This window comes from Phyllostomus discolor, chromosome 9 (genome assembly GCF_004126475.2).
Source record: "Phyllostomus discolor isolate MPI-MPIP mPhyDis1 chromosome 9, mPhyDis1.pri.v3, whole genome shotgun sequence".
NCBI lineage: Eukaryota > Metazoa > Chordata > Mammalia > Chiroptera > Phyllostomidae > Phyllostomus > Phyllostomus discolor.
In genome coordinates, this window is record NC_040911.2 from 65038793 (window position 1) to 65054930 (window position 16138).

General features: G+C 37.7%; 1 protein-coding gene and 1 long non-coding RNA gene across 2 annotated transcripts in view; one reads left to right on the forward strand and one right to left on the reverse strand.

The window, feature by feature from the left end:
• The window catches only part of CFAP61 (cilia and flagella associated protein 61), a 382310-nt gene that overhangs the window by 194979 nt on the left and 171193 nt on the right, over positions 1 to 16138 (reverse strand). The window contains 1 exon segment of the mRNA XM_036009477.1: positions 4977 to 5074. Within this exon segment, the coding sequence (XP_035865370.1) occupies positions 4977 to 5074 (98 nt within the window).
• LOC118496771 lies at positions 1235 to 14288 on the forward strand. Its single transcript, XR_004899323.1, has 3 exons — positions 1235 to 1273; positions 13785 to 13790; positions 14131 to 14288. It is a non-coding gene; the product is annotated as an uncharacterized LOC118496771 (long non-coding RNA).

Sequence of the window (16138 nt, forward strand, 5' to 3'; positions counted from 1 at the left end):
TTTTTGATCCATTCATTTACTGATGGGCATCTTGGTTGCTTCCAGCACCTAGCTATTGTAAATTGTGCTGCTATGAACATTAGGATGCATAGGTTCTTTTGAATTGGTGTTTTAGTATTCTTAGAATATAGTCCCAGCAGTGGAATTGCAGGGTCAAAAGGCAGATCCATTTTTAGTTTTCTGAGGAAGTTGCAGACTGCTTTCCATAGTGGTTGTACCAGTCTGCAGTCCCACCAACAGTGCACTAGGGATCCCTTTTCTCCACAACCTCTCCAACACTTCTTGTTTGTTGCTTTGTTTATGATGGCCATTCTCAATGGTGTGAAGTGGTATCTCACTGTGGTTTTAATTTGCATCTCTCTGATAGCTAGCGATATTGAACATCATTTCATGTGTCTTTGGATCTTCTGTATGTCCTCCTTGGAGAAGTGTCTCTTCAAGTCCTTTGCCCACTTTTTAATTGGATTCCTTGTCTTCTTAGAGTGCAGTCATGTAAGTTCTTTATATATTTTGGAGATTAAACCCTTGTCTGAGGTGTCATTGGCAAATATGTTTTTCCATACAGTTGGTTCTCTTTTAATTTTGATACTGTTTTCTTTAGCCGTGCAGAAGCTTTTTATTTTGATGAGGTCCCATTTGTTTATTCTTTCCTTTATGTCCCTTGCTCTAGGGGACATGTCAGTAAAAAAGTTTCTGCGTGAAATATCTGAGATTTTCCTACCTACATTCTCCTCTAGGACTTTAATAGTGTCACGTTTTATATTTAAGTCTTTTATCCACCTTGAATTTATTTTTGTATATGGTGTAAGTTGGTGCTCAAGTTTCATTTTTTTGCACGTGGCTGTCCAGTTCCCCCAACACCATTTGTTGAAGAGGCTATTTTTACTCCATTTTATGTTGCTGCTTCCTTTGTCAAATATTAATTGACCGTAGAGACTTGGGTTTATTTCTGGGCTCTCTGTTCTGTTCCATTGGTCCATGTTCCTGTTTTTATGCCAGTACCAGGCTGTTTTGATTACAGTGGCCTTGTGTTATACTTTAGTGTCAAGTATTGTGATCCCTCCTACTTACTCTTCTTTCTCAAAATTGCAGCAGCTATTCGGGGTCGTTTATAATTCCATATAAATTTTTGAAGTGTTTCTTCTATGTCTGTGAAATATGCCATTGGTACTTTAATGGGAATTGCATTCAATGTGTAAATTGCTTTGGGTAGTATGGACATTTTGATGATGTTAATTCTTCCAATCCATGAACACGGTATATGTTTCCATTTGTTTGTGTCTTCCTTGATTTCTTTCCTGAGTGTTATGTAGTTTTCTGAATACAGGTCTTTTACCTCTTTGGTTAGATTTATTCCTAGTATTTTATTTTTCTTTTTGCTATTTCAAATGGAATTTTTTCCTTGATCTCTGTTTCTGCTGTTTCATTGTTGGTGTACAGAAATGCCTTTGATTTCTGGATATTGACTTTGTATTCCGCTGTTTTGCCAAAGTCGTTTATTAGGTCAAGCAGTTTTTTGGTGGAGTCTATAGGATTTTCTATGTATGCTATCATGTCATCTGCAAACAGTGACAGTTTTGTTTCCTCCTTTCTGATTTGGATGCCTTTTATTTCTTTTTCTTGTCTGACTGCTGTGACTAAAACTTCCAGTACTATATTGAATAGAAGTGGTGAAAGTGGACAGCCTTGTCTTGTTTCTGATCTTACTCAAAAAGATTTTAATTTTTGCCCATTGAGTATGATGTTGGCTGTAGGTCTCTCATATATGGCCTTTATTATGTTGAGGAATGCTCCCTCTATTTCCACTTTGCCGGGTGTTTCTATCATGAATGGGTGCTGTACCTTATCAAATGCTTTTTCTACATCAATTGATATAATCATGTGGTTTTTGTCTTTGCTTTTGTTTATGTGATGTATTACATTTACTGACGTGCAAATATTGAACCATCCTTGCATCCCTGGAATGAATCCCACTTGGTCATGGTGTATGATCTTTTTAATGTATTGTTGGATGCGGGTTGCCAGTATTTGGTTGAGGATTTTAGTGTCAATGTTCATCAGTGATATTGGCCTGAAGTTTTCTTTCTTTGTTGTGTCTTTATCTGGTTTTGGATTTAGGATGATGTTGGCCTCATAAAAAGAGTTTGGGAGACTCCCATCTTTTTGGATTTTTTGGAATAGTCTGTGAAGGATAGGGGTTAGCTCTTCCTTAAATGCTTTGTAGAATTCTCCTGTGAAACCATCTGGTCCAGGGCTTTTGTGTGTTGGGAGTTGTTTGATTACTGCTTCAATTTCTTTTGCTGTTATTGGTCTGTTCAGGCTTTCTGCTTCTTTTTCATTGAGTTTTGGAAGATTATATTTTTCTAGAAACTTGTCCATTTCATCTAGGTTTTCAAATTTCTTGGCATACAGTTCTTCCTAGTAATTTCTTATAATCCTTTGTATTTCTGTGGTATCTGTTGTAATGTCTCCTCTTTCATTTCTGATTGTTTTTATTTTGGTCTTCTCTCTTTTTTTCTTGATGAGTCTGCTTAAAGGCTTGTCGATTTTCTTTATCTTTTCAAAGAACCAGCTCTTTGATTAATTGATCCTTAGAATTGTACTTTTAGTCTCTATGTCATTTAATTCTGCTCTGATCTTGGTTATTTCCTTCCTTCTGCTTGCTCTGGGCTGTCTTTGTTGTTGTTCCTCGAGTTCCTGTAGACACAGGGTTAGGTTGTTTGTTTGGAATGTTTCTAACCTTTTTAGGTGGGCCTGTATCGCTATGAACTTCCCTCTCGGGACTGCCTTGGCTGTGTCCCATAAGTTTTGGGTTGTTGTGAGTTCGTTTTCATTTGTTTCCAGAAACCTTTTGATTACACTGTCTTAATTACAAGAAATTTATAATAAGTCTTGAAATCAGAAGTATTAGTCCTACAACTTTGTTCTTTTTCCAAAGTTGTTTTGGCTACATAAGTCCTTTCCATTTACATATGAATTTTCCAATCAATCAATTCCCATAAAAATTTCTCCTGAAATTTTGACAGGGATTGCATTAATCAATTTGGGAAAAATTAACATTTTGGCAATATTGAGTCTTCAAAACCATGAACATGGAATATCAGAATATCTCTCCAATTATTTAAGTCTTATTATATTCTCTCAGAAATATTTTGTATTTTCCAGTATGCACAGGTTTTAAACATTTTTTGTCAGATTTATCTCTAAGTATTTTGTACATTTGTACTATTGTAAATAATATTTATCTCAATTTCTATTTGTTCATTGCATATTAATTTTGCATATATTTAGCAACTTGCCAAAGTACTTATTAGTTCTAGTAGCTGTTTTATAGATTCTAGATGATTATCTTCAAATAAAAGAGAGTCTTAATTTTTCATTTTCAATCTAGATGCCTTTTATTTCTTTTCTCGTCTTTTCACATTGGCTTGAACCTTTAGTACAATTTTGAATAGAAGTGGTGAGAGGACATTTGTGTTTGGTTCCTGACCTTGGTGGAAAGTATTCTGTCTTTTACCATTAACTATAATGTTAGCTATAGATTTTTCTAACATAACCACCATCCAATTAAAGAACTTCTCTTTATCATTATTTTTGCACTATTTGATTATGATTGTATGATATATTTTTCTTCCTGTTCCTTGTGCTCGCTATTTGTTGAGCTTGTGACTATGGGTTATTGTTTTCATAAAATTTAGAATTTTTTTAGTTATTGCTTATTCAAATGTTTTTGTTCCAACCTTTCTCTCCCCTTTTTTAAATGAACTCCAATTACATACATATTAGATACCTGAAGTTAACCCACAGCTCACTGACACACTGATCTTTTTTTAAATTCTCATTTCTATTTTAAGTTCGCTAATCTTTTTTACTGCAAAGTCTAATCTGTGATTAATCTTCCAGCACTAAGGAAAGTGCCTGACTATTTTAAGAGTTCAACCTCTGTGCAGAGACTAAGTCAGCACTTGAAATACAACATCTAGCCAGCTACCAATGGTCCTTTTGTGGTTTGTGGTATAAGAATGCATTTTCCATAGAGACAATATAAAAATTGAGAGGATAAGCCAGGTGGCCTAGTGCTAAGATAAATGTCCTCCCTCCTTCTTCTCCCCAAGATTTTTTTTGCATCAGTTGATGGGCAAGGAGAATGTTGTTTTGTTTAAGACTGGAATGGAGAAATTAAAGCAAGACGGGCACTACACTTGTCCGCCATGCTGGGTTCAGGAGTGGGTTCCAGGCCTAGCTGGATGGAGGAGCCAGGAACACCAGGAGCTGAAGGAGTTGTGTAGTGAAAAGCACCCTGGGAGTCTGGCCATACACAGTGCTGACGAAGGACCAGGCTGACAATGTCAGCCCAGAAGTGAGCCCATGGCCCCCTTTTGTGTAGGTCCCTTTCTTTAGGTAAGGGCTGCAGAAGCAACAGAAGCAGAGTGCTATCAATGTCACCCTGGCAGCAGAAGTGGGAAGGGCTCCTGCTGAGGCTAAGCCGGGACAATGGAGCTAATAGCTCTCCAGGAAGCTCTGTGGACATCTGTGTAGTCCACACAGCTTCCAATCGCAAGGTCCAACTGGGCAGGAGGGAAAGTGCTGTATTATTTGAATATGTGGATACTATGTAAGTCTCTTCAGAAAGTGTGAACTTTTTAACTGGATTTAAGTGAGCAGCTTCATCAACCTCAGCCTCCTGAAATTAGGGAATGGGTGAGAAGGAAGGTAGAGAAGGGATGAAATTCCATTCTGAGTTGTATTCCTAAAGATAGCAGTGAGGCTCTACTATGTATTACAAACATGTCTGTTCCCTCTGGGCTTGCTCTTTCCTCCACCTCACTGCTCCCAGTACTAGTCAGGCCTTTTTGGTATCAGAAGTTAGAACTTCTCAAATAACCTGAACACCAGAACCACCCACAACTGTGGCCACCCAAGCAGCCCCTAGGACTATCCCATGTCCCAGGTATGGGTACAATGATCTCTGTTACCTGAATACTTTCCCTTTCCCTGCCCTCTGGAGTGACAGGTTCCTGTGGCTCCTCCAATATTTTCTGGAAATCCTGGCTGCCACTCCTGAGCTCAGCATCTTTGAGAGAGAGAGGCAAAAGGGCAGGAAACGGATGATAAATATCTGCAGAACCACATAAAATTGGAAACAGCATAGTAATGTCTTTCTAAATTGCAACCTAAAGAATTATATTGCAGAGGACAGCACCATGAGGTGGGAAGAACAGGGTCAAGCAGCCCACAGCTTCACATGGAGCCCACCCCATTCTCACCTCTACATGGCTTCATCCACATAATGGAGATAATATGATGCCAGAGATGGACCTTAGCTGGGCCTGGCACCCAGAAGGCCCTAGACATAGCCAGTTGCTATGTGATCCTTTCACAGAATCCCCCTTTGAAGTTACAAACAACTGAGTATCAACTTCCTGGATGGCAGGCTTTGAAATGATTTTAAGATAGAATGTGGAAAAGACTGCAATTAGCGACAACTAAAGGCCAAAGATTAGCACAAAGCCTACTTTCCCTTTGAAAAGATTGTGAACATGCAGTCTGACAGTGGCCAATTATAGACCATTCTGTGTGGTGTGGGCCCAGCTCCCACTCGGGGATGCACAGGACCCACGCCCATGGACAGGTTCTCCCATGGGGAATCAGGCCTGCATTGTTCCTGGTGCTATGAGACTTGCTTTTGTTAAAATTCCCTCACCCTGAATTGAGACAGCAAGTGCTTACTGTAACTTCCTAAAATCCATGCCAAACCTTCCAAGGATGAGTGTAACCAGTTCAATCACTTTTCCCTTTGCATTTGTAAATATCCTTCTTCTGTGATGTGATTAGTGGCACTGTCTCCTTTGTTTTCTGTAAAAGGTAACCACCTAAAGCGAACCTGGACAGAATGAGGACCATCATGTGATATGCCCAGAAAAAGAAATAAAGGCTGGTCAAGGCAAGGGCGCAGGCTTTTTCTCCTCTTGAGAGAAAAGCCATGCTGTCCCTTTTCCTCCACAGGACTTGGTAGTCCATGTGAATTTCTTGTGCCTCATCCACAATGTAGCGGACCCCAGAAGCCAGGGTCTGCATCAGCCAATCTTCACTTTTCTGTAAGCAAAAAGAACTGGAACCAAGCATTATTGGTTTAATATGTTCTGAAAAGTCAATAATAAGGGTAGCACTGATGTATTTAAGCTTCACTAAAAATAATAGTAGAAGAACATTTTTCCCATTTTGTCTCTAAAGCTCCCCCCCTTCAGCTTTCTTTCTTTATTTCTGTGTGTCTTTCTTCCAGCCTTTCTTCCTGTCAGACTCTTCCTATTGGTCTCTCTTCCTTTTTCCCCCTCCCTCCATGTCCCTTCCCTCTTTCTTTCTCTCCAACTCTCTCTCCACTCCTGATATTTTCTCTTCCCCTTTTCCCCCATCTCCCTGCTCCCAGGCCTCTGTTCTGGCTCATGCTGTACCTGCTCTGCTAGGGATTCTCAGCCATGACATCTGCTCTCAGCCTTTGGGCCTTAGCTTAGAGCAGCTCTAGGACAATCTACCAAGGGTCTGTCCCTCCCTGGAGTGCTGCCACAGATGCAGAAGGGACCCTGGCTCTGCTGGAGGCTCCAGAGATGGTGCTGCCATCTTGGGTTTGCTGCTCTGTCTTCTTGTTTCTAACCTTTCCAACAGCCACATCAGATGCTGCAGGGTCAGAGGCAGCCTAGATCCTCTCTGCTTCCTCCTCTCCCACTGTTTTCTTCTAGTGCCAGACAGGGCAACTGCCCCTGCACATGCCTCTCAACCCCATGTTCCTGGGTTACTCACACCCTATACCTGCTTCTGGCAAAGATGTAGGTAAACAAAATGGAATGAAATTCTAAGAGAAAAATTAGATGCCCAGGGAAGTATAAAGGGCACATGTGAGGAGATACATCATATTGCAGGTACAATGAGAGACAACTGCCTCCAAGCATTATAAGTAGCTTTTTTGGAGAAAAAAAATAGAGGAGTGAAGGACACTGAATAAACTTTTCTGAAGGAAGATACTTTGTCAGAGGGGAGGGGTTGGGGGCTGGGTGAGAAGGGTGACTGGATTAAGAAAAGAAATAAAAGAAAGACTAATGGTAAAAGACAACAGAATGGTGATTGCCAGAGGGAAGGCTAGGATAGGGGGAGGTAGAAGAAGCTAAAGGGAGGATAAATGGTGATAGAAGGAGACTTGACTTAGGGTGGTGAACACACAATACAATATACAGATGATGCATGTAGAATTATGTATCCAAAACATATATAATTTTATTAACCAATGTCACCCCAATAAATTCAATAAAAAATTAAAATTAAAAAAGTAAGCCCTGGCTGGCATAGTTCAGCGGATTGAGCACGGGCTGTGAACCAAAGCATCGCAGGTTTGATTCCCAGTCAGGGCACATGCCTGGGTTGCAGGCCAGGGCCCCCAGCAAATGCACATTGATTGATGTTTCTCTCTCTTTCTCTCTTTCTCCCTCCCTTCCTTCTCTAAAAATAAATAAATAAAATCTTTTAAAAATTTTTAAAAATAAAAGATACTTTAGAGATCAAAACCTTGTCTGAGGTATCATTGGCAAATATATTTTCCCATAGAATTGGTTCCCTTTCATTTTTCCTTTATGTTTTCTGATTTATTTTTTAGCCATGCTGAAGCTTTTTATTTTGATGAAGTCCCATTTGTTTATTCTTTCTTTTATGTCCCTTGCTCTAGGGGACTTATCAGTGAAAATATTGCTACATGGAGTATCTGAGATTATCCTGCCTATGTTCTCCTCTAGGACTTTTATGGTGTTACAACTTATATTTAAGTCTTTTATCCATCTTGAGTTTATTTTTGTGTATGGTGTAAATTAGTGGTCAAGTTTTATTTTTTGCATTTAGCTGTCCAGATCTCCCAACACTATTTGTTAAAGAGGCTATTTTTACTCCATTTTATGCTTCTGCCCCTTTTGTTGAATATTAGCTGATCATAGAGACATTCTGGGCTCTCTCTTCTGTTCCATCGATCTATGTGTCTGTTCTTATGCCAGCATCAGACTGTTTTGATTATAATGGCCTTAAAATATAGTTTGATATCATGTATTGTGCTCCCTCCTACTTTGTTCTTCTTTCTCAAAATAGCTGTGGCTATTTGGGGTCGTTTATGGTTCCACATAAATTGTGAAATATTTGTTCTATATATGTGAAATATGTCATTGGTATATTAATAGGGATTGCATTGAATCGCTAATCATCAAAGAGATGCAAACTAAACCCACAATGAGATACCACTTCACACCAGTCAGAATGGCCATCATAAACAAAGCAACAAACAAGTATTGGCGAGGTTGTGGAGAAAAGGGAATCCTAATGCATTGCTGGTGGGGATGTAGACTGGTTCAGCCACTATGGAAAACAGTATGGAATTTCCTCAAAAAACTAAGGATTGAACTGCTTTTTGACCCAGAAATTCCACTGATGGGATTATACCCTAAGAATCCTGAGACACCAGTTCAAAAGAGCCTATGCACCCCAATGTTCACAGCAGCACAATTTACAATAGCCAAGTGCTGGAAGCAACCTAAGTGCTCATCAGTAAATGAGTAGATCAAAAAACTATGGTACATTTACACAATGGAATTCTATGCAGCAGAGAGAAAGAAGGAGCTCCTACCATTTGTGACAGCATGGATGAAACTGGAGAGCATTATGCTAAGTGAAATAAGCCAGGTGGTGAAAGACAAATACCATATGATCTTACCTGTAAGTGGAACCTAATCAACAAAACAAACAAGCAAGCAAAATATTACCAGAGACATTGAAACAAAGAACCAAATGACAGAAACCACAGGGGAGGGATGTTAACATGGGAAAGAAAAGGAAGAGTCATCTAGGAACACGTATAAAGGACCCATAGACAAAGTCAAAGGGGGGTATGATTGAGGGTGGTAGGGGAAAGCTGTGGGGGAAAAATGGAGACAACTGTACTTGAACAACAAAAAAGATACTTTGGGGAGAATAAAATGTACCATGTCTCTAGTTTCTGAATATGCCCTGCTTCTCGTGAAACTTTCCAGGTAGTCAACATGGGGTTTCTGGTATTCTTGTGATGACAAAAGCAGCATGCTTTTGGGGTTATTTACTTTCTTATTGAAATACAACACACACACACACACACACACACACACACAGTAAAGTCTGTGAACATGTATCTATTCCCATATAACAACCACCCAAATGAAGTCTAAAGCATTTCTAGTGCCCAGAATATTCTGCTCTCATCCCCCTGTCCAGCTAATACCTCAATAATGGTAGCTGTTCTTCTGACTTCTACTATCATTGATTCATTCTGCTCAGTAGAAAACTTTTTGAAGAAAATATATTATCAATAACTCTCTATTCTTAAGTTGCACTTTTTTAAAAGATAGTCTTTTCCTACTTTAAGTTTTAAATGTGAAGAACTACAAAAAACAAAACTAAAAGAAAACTGGACCTTCACTGTGCATACATTTCTTTAATAATTAGGACAAAATTTCTAAGAAGTCAGAAATCTTAAAACTATCAACAAACAAATCTAAAGAAACAAACTAAGCAAACAACCAAAACAGGAACAGAATCATAGATATGGAGATCATTTGGAGGGTTATTAGCTGGGAGGAGGGACGAGGGAGAATGGGGGATAAAGTGCAGGGATTAAGAAGCATAATCGTTAGGTACAAAACAGACAGGGGATGTTAAGAATAGTGTAGGAAATGGAGAAGCCCAAAAATTTATATGCATGACCCATGGACATGAACTAAGGGCAGGATTGATGGAGGGGAGGGGGTTACCAGGCAGAAGGAGACAAAAGGGGGAAATTGGGACAACTGTAATAGCATAATCAATAAAATATATTTTTTAAAAAGAACAGATTCGATTTGCAATGAACTAATAATCCTGGTGTCTTTACTGCTTGACAGTCTAAAGTTCGTGAGACAATTACCAACTACAACTACTAATCGTCTTGGCTAAACTGTCATGGGGTGTTGCACTTTATTATTAAGTAGCTGCCATGCTCATCTCCAGAGGTGGCTGCATTTCAGAACTGGGAGAAGTGATGCTACATCTCTTTCCCATGTCTCTGGGGTTTTGTGAGGTTTAATTAGTTAATTTTCACAATGTGCTCTGAGATCCTCAAATGTGAGGTACTATCCCAGAGAAAAGTCAAGGCAGTGATATTATATAACACACAACTAAAATTACAATTGCAGCTGCAAATTTAATTGTTTTTTTTTATTGTTTATACCATCTACATAGCTTAGAAGTCATGAGCAAGTACTTTATCCTAGTGAGAGTGAAAGCAAAATTTGCTAAAACTTCTAAAGTAAGACTGCTTATCTGAAGTGGGTTTACCAGAAAGCTAATAAAACTGGAGGTTCATGTTCCTCCCTAGCACAGGTCCCTTCCAAGGCACCACTACTGCATTCATAATTTTACATTCTTTTTTAAAGACGGCTCCAAAATTGTATTGACTTTAGGTTCCACAAGAGCCGGATCTGCCCTGCTCTTTACTTACAGGAGTAATATGTAGGGAAAACCAAGTAAGATATTTTGAAGGCATTAGGAAAAAATATAGTATACAATCTAGTTTTTTAATATTTATTTTAGATATCAATAAAACATCCCAACAAGATTTTTTTGTGAAGTGAAATTAACTGATTATGAAAGCATAAAAATGGAGGAACATGTAGTAAACAAAATTTAAAAAATAAGAAGAGTGGGTCAAATTTCCTAATGAATATTATGACATTATAAACCCATTCATTACAGCAGCTTCTGTTCTGTTTCTATTGGAGTAGAAACAGAACAGAATGGAATCCAGAAAAGTGCCATACAATTATGATATATTGATATAGGTTAAAGGTGGCACTTTGAATTGGTGAAGAAAGAATAAGCTACATGATCACCAGTGCTGAGTAATCATATGGGAAAAAATTAATTTGAGCCCTTACTTCATACAATATACAAATATATTTTACAGATAAGTTAACAGCCTAAAATTTTTTAAATAGTTAGAAATTACTAGAAAAAAATATAGTAGAATATCACTATAATCTTGGGGGTAGAAAATTTAGTCCTTAAAAATACGAAAGGCAGAAGTCATAAAAAAATAATGAACTATTTGACCACATCAAAGTCTAAGAATTCTACCAAAAGTATCCTAAAAGTGTTTTTTAAAAAGCAGAGCTATATGGAGAAGATTTGCAACACACATAATAAACCAACAATTGAATTCCAGTTAAAGAGAACCATCTAAATAGGCAAAGGACATGAATGGACAGGGGAGGTAAATGATCAATAAACATACAAAAGTATCCAACCTCAATAATATTTGAAGACATAAAATTGAAACAATAATATCTCCTTTTACACCTATCATATTGGCAAAAGTTAAAAATGCTGACAATACTAACTATTGAAGAACTAGGAAAAGGTCTGGAGGAAGGCTGCTAGTATGGCCATGTTTGGTGGGAACGTCGGTATTCCCAAGCCAAGCAAGAACAATTCTGGAAATATAGTCTGAAAACTCTTGCAAGGGGCCCAAGGAGACATGAACAAGGATGTTTACTGCAGCACTGTTTGCAATAACAAAACTATAGGAAAAATGTAAACATTCATGGAAACTATGAAAAAAAACTTAAATGGACAAATGTGGCACATTCCATACAGTGGCTACTACCCAGAAGGGAAAAGAAGTGTCCTGGATATATTAACATTATTAAATATCAAAGAGTTGAGTGAAGAAGCAAATGTCAAAGCATTACATATCCAAAAAGAGACTATATATTGACTGGTATAGCTTAGTTGGTTGGGCATCATCCCACAAAGTGAAAGGCCACCTGTTTGATTCCCAGTCAGGGCACATGCCTGGGTTGTTGTTTAGTCCCTGATCAGGCAACATACAAGAGGCAATTGACCAACGTTTCTCTTTCACATCAAAGTTTCTTTCCTTTTCTTTCTCTCTCCCTTCCTTTTTCTCTAAAATTAATAATATAATTATTTTTTTAAACTGCCATAAAGTGGTATAGTCTTTTCTATGAATACAACTACTTCATATAAAAATATTTAAAAAGCCTGGATGAATACATACTAAAATTTTAACAATGGCTATTTCTAGGGAGGAGAGTTGATCAAAAGGAACTCTAACTGCATTATCCTAATGTTTTAGAGGAGGGCAATTAAGGTTCAAAAAGAATGTATAGGTGTGGCATCTGGCTTCAGCAGACCCTTACCTCTCACTAACTTGCCCCAGACTTGGCACTAACAGCAGCTGGTCTTGGATCACAGCTTGGCCTCTCCAGGGCACCTCCAAGCAGAGCACAAATGTCAGCAATCTGCAGATCACTTTGTAGCTAATGTTGTGTGGCCCTGGACAGAATATAGGTTGATGACCTTGGACATACCAACAGTAATCAAGGCTCAACTACAACAGAAGGGTGTACACAGCCTGCACAGTGTGCACACCTTGAGTACCCAGCTTGGGTAATAGGTACTCAATGGACCCTAAAAGACACCTGCTACATTAGACCATTTTATCAAGCCTTAAAAACATAGCAGCTCTACCTAATACACAGAAACAACACAGGGAGGCTGTCAAATGAGAAGACAAAGAAACATGGTCCAATGGGGAAAAAAAAACACAAAACAGAACAAAAGTCCAGAAAAGGAGCTAAAGAATATGTATAAAAGCAATCTATCAGATGCAGAGTTCTAAACAATGGCTATAAGGATGCTCAAGGAACTTAGTAAGAAACTCATTAGCATAAAAAAGCAGTCAGAAATGAAGGATACAGTAATTAGAATAAAGAATAATCTACAGGGAATCAACAGTGGAGTGGATGAAGCTGAGAATCAAATCAGTGATTTGGAACATAAGAGAGCATACGACAACCAATCAGAACAGCAAGAAAAAAAATAATTTAAAAAGTGACAATAGCGTAAGAAGCCTCTAGGACAACTTTAAGGGTACCAACATTTGCATCATAGAGATGCTGGAAGAGCAAGAAATTGGAGACCTATTTGAAACAATAATGAAAGAGAACTTCCCTAACTTATTGAAGGAAATAGTCATACAAGTACTGGAAGTACAGAGTCCCAAACATGATGATCCCAAAGAGACCCAGACCAAGACACATCATAATTAAAATGCCAAAGTTTAGAAAAAGACAGAATCTTAAAAACAGCAAGAGGAAAGCAGACAATTACCTACAAAGGAGTTCCTATAAGACTGTCAGCTGATTTCTCAAAAGAAACTTTGCAGAATAAAAGGGATTGACAAGTAATATTTAAAATGATAAAAAGGAGGGACCTTTGACCAAGATTACTCTACCCAACAAAGCTATCATTTAGAATCTAAGGACAGATAAAGAGCTTCCCAGACAAGAAACAGATAAAGTAGTTCATCACCACCAAACCTGTATTATATAAAATATTAAAGGGTCTTCTTGAAGAAAAAAAGGAATATCAAAAATATGAACAGTAAAATGGCAATAAACACATATCTATCAACAATTGATTCTAAAAAAAAAACAAAATAAACAAGCAAAACAGAAACAGAATCATAGATAGAGGACATTTGACAGTTTTCAGATGGGAGGAGGGACTGGAAGATGGTGAAAAATGTAAAGGGATTAAGAAATACAAAAAAGTAGTTAAAGAATAGTCATGGGGATGTAAAGTACACCAAAGGGAACCGAATAGCTAAAGAACATATATGCAGGACCCATGGATATGGACAATGGTATGGGGGTTGCCTGAGGAAGTTGGTGGTGGGGCTAGGTGGAACAAGACAAAAAGGGAAAATTGGGACAACTGTAATAAGCATAAACAATAAAATTTAATTAAAAATATAAAAATAAATCTCCATTTTCAAACTATTATCAAATAATCTTTTTTGTTCAGTGTTTTAATACAATAGATGATTTCACAAAAGACTGACAAGTAAATTTCAGTCACTGAGCTTTAAGAAAAGGAAAGAGAAAAGTTGAGGTTCGAGCTCAATAATTTTTTCAACCAAAGTTCAATGGAGATCAATGAGTTGTAGACAATTGGGTACCAGCAGTAAGTAATGAATATGATGTAGTCCTTCCTACTTTAAGAGGCTCACAGTGACTTCCTTAATTTCTTTCTTCAGAGTTGTATAGTTTCCTGAGTACAGGACTTTTATCTCCTTGGTAAGGTATTTCCTAGGTACTTTACTGTTCTTGTTGCTATAGCAAATGGGATTTTTCCCTTGATTTCTGTTTCTGATATTTCAGTTTTTGGTGGGTAAAAATGCCTTCGATTTCTGAATATTGACTTTAAATCCTCCTGTTGTGCCAAATTCACTTATTAGGTTGAGTAGTTTTTTGGTGGAGTCTATAGGGTTTTCTAGGTACACTATCATGTCATGTACAAACAGTGACAGTTTTACTTCCTCCCTTCCAACTTGGATGCCTTTTATTTCTTTTTCTTGTGTGATTACTGTGGCTAGGACTTCCAATACTACATTGAATAGAAGTGGTGAAAGTGGACATCCTTGTCTTGTTCCTGATCTTAGTGGGAAAGCTTTTACTTTTTGCCCATTGAGTATGATGTTGGCTGTAGGCTCTCATACATGGCCTTTATTATGTTGAGGAATGCTCCCTCTATTCCCACTTTGCTTAGTGTTTTTCTCATAAATGGGTACTGTGCCTTATCAAATGCTTTTTCTGCATCTATTGATATCATCATGTGATTTTTGTCTTTCATTTTGTTTATGTGATGTATTACATTTATCAATTTGTGAATATTGTACCCCCATTGCATCCCTGGAATGAATACCACTTGACCATAGAGTATGATCTTTTTAATGTATTGCTGGATGCGGTTTGACAGTATTTTGCTGAGGATTTTAGTGTTTGTGTTCATCAGCAATATTGGCCTGTAGTTTTCTTTGTTTGTTTTGTCTTCACCTGGTTTTAAGATTAGGATGATGCTGGCCTCATAAAAAGGATTTGGGTACCTTCCCTCTTCTTGGATTTTTTTGGAGTAGTCCAAGGAGATAGGGGTTAGCTCTTCCTTAAATGTCTTGTAAAACCTCCTGTGAACCCGTCTGGTCCACGGCTTTTCTGTGCTGGGAGTTTTTTCATTATTGCTTTGATTTCATCAGCTGATATCAGTCTGTTCAGGCTTTCTGCTGTTCTTCATTCAGTTTTGGAAGATTATATTTTTCTAGAAATTTGTCCATTTCACCCTGGTTTTCAAATTTCTTGGAATATAGTTGTTCATAATAACTTCTTACAATTCTTTGTATTTCTGTGGTATCGGTTGTAATATCTCCTCTTTCATTTCTGATTTCATTTATTTGGGTCCTCCCCCGTTTTACTTGATGAATCTGCTTAAAGGCTTCTGGATTTTGTTTATCTTTTCAAAGAACCAGCTTCTGGATTTATTGACTCTTTGGATTGTTCTTTTAGTTTCTATGTCGTTTAATTTTGCTCTGATCTTGGTTATTTGTTCCTTCTACTCACTCTGGGCTTTGTTTGCTGTTGTTTGCCCAGTTCTTATACGTGTAGTTAGGTTGTTTATTTGAAATGCTTGTATCTTTTTTAGGTAGGCCTTGGTCACTATGAACTTCCCTCTTAGTTGCCTTTGCAGTATCCCAAAAGTTTTGGACTATTGTGTGTTTATTTTCATTTGTTTCCAGAAACTTTTTGAGTTCTTCCTTGATCTCATTATTAACCCATTCATTGTTTAATAGCATGCTATTCCATTTTCATGAATTTGAGCGTTTTTGAGTTTTTTCCTTGAGGTTGGTTTCTAGTTTCAGGCTCTTGTGGTCCGAGAAAACGCTTGATACGATTTCAATTTTCTTGAATTTGTTGAGGCTTGTTTTGTGTGCTATCATTTGGTCTATCTCTGAAGATGTTCCATGTGCCTTTGAAAAGAATGTGTAGTTTGCTTCTTTATGATAAAAGGTTCTATATATATAACTTTAAGTCCATTTAATCTATGGCATTGTTCAATGCTGAAATATCATTGTTGATGTTTTGTTTGGACAATCTATCCATTGTTGACAGTGGGGTGTTAAAATCCCCTACTATAACTGTCTATACCCTTCTGGAAGTCCTCCAAGATTTTCCTTATATATTTGGGT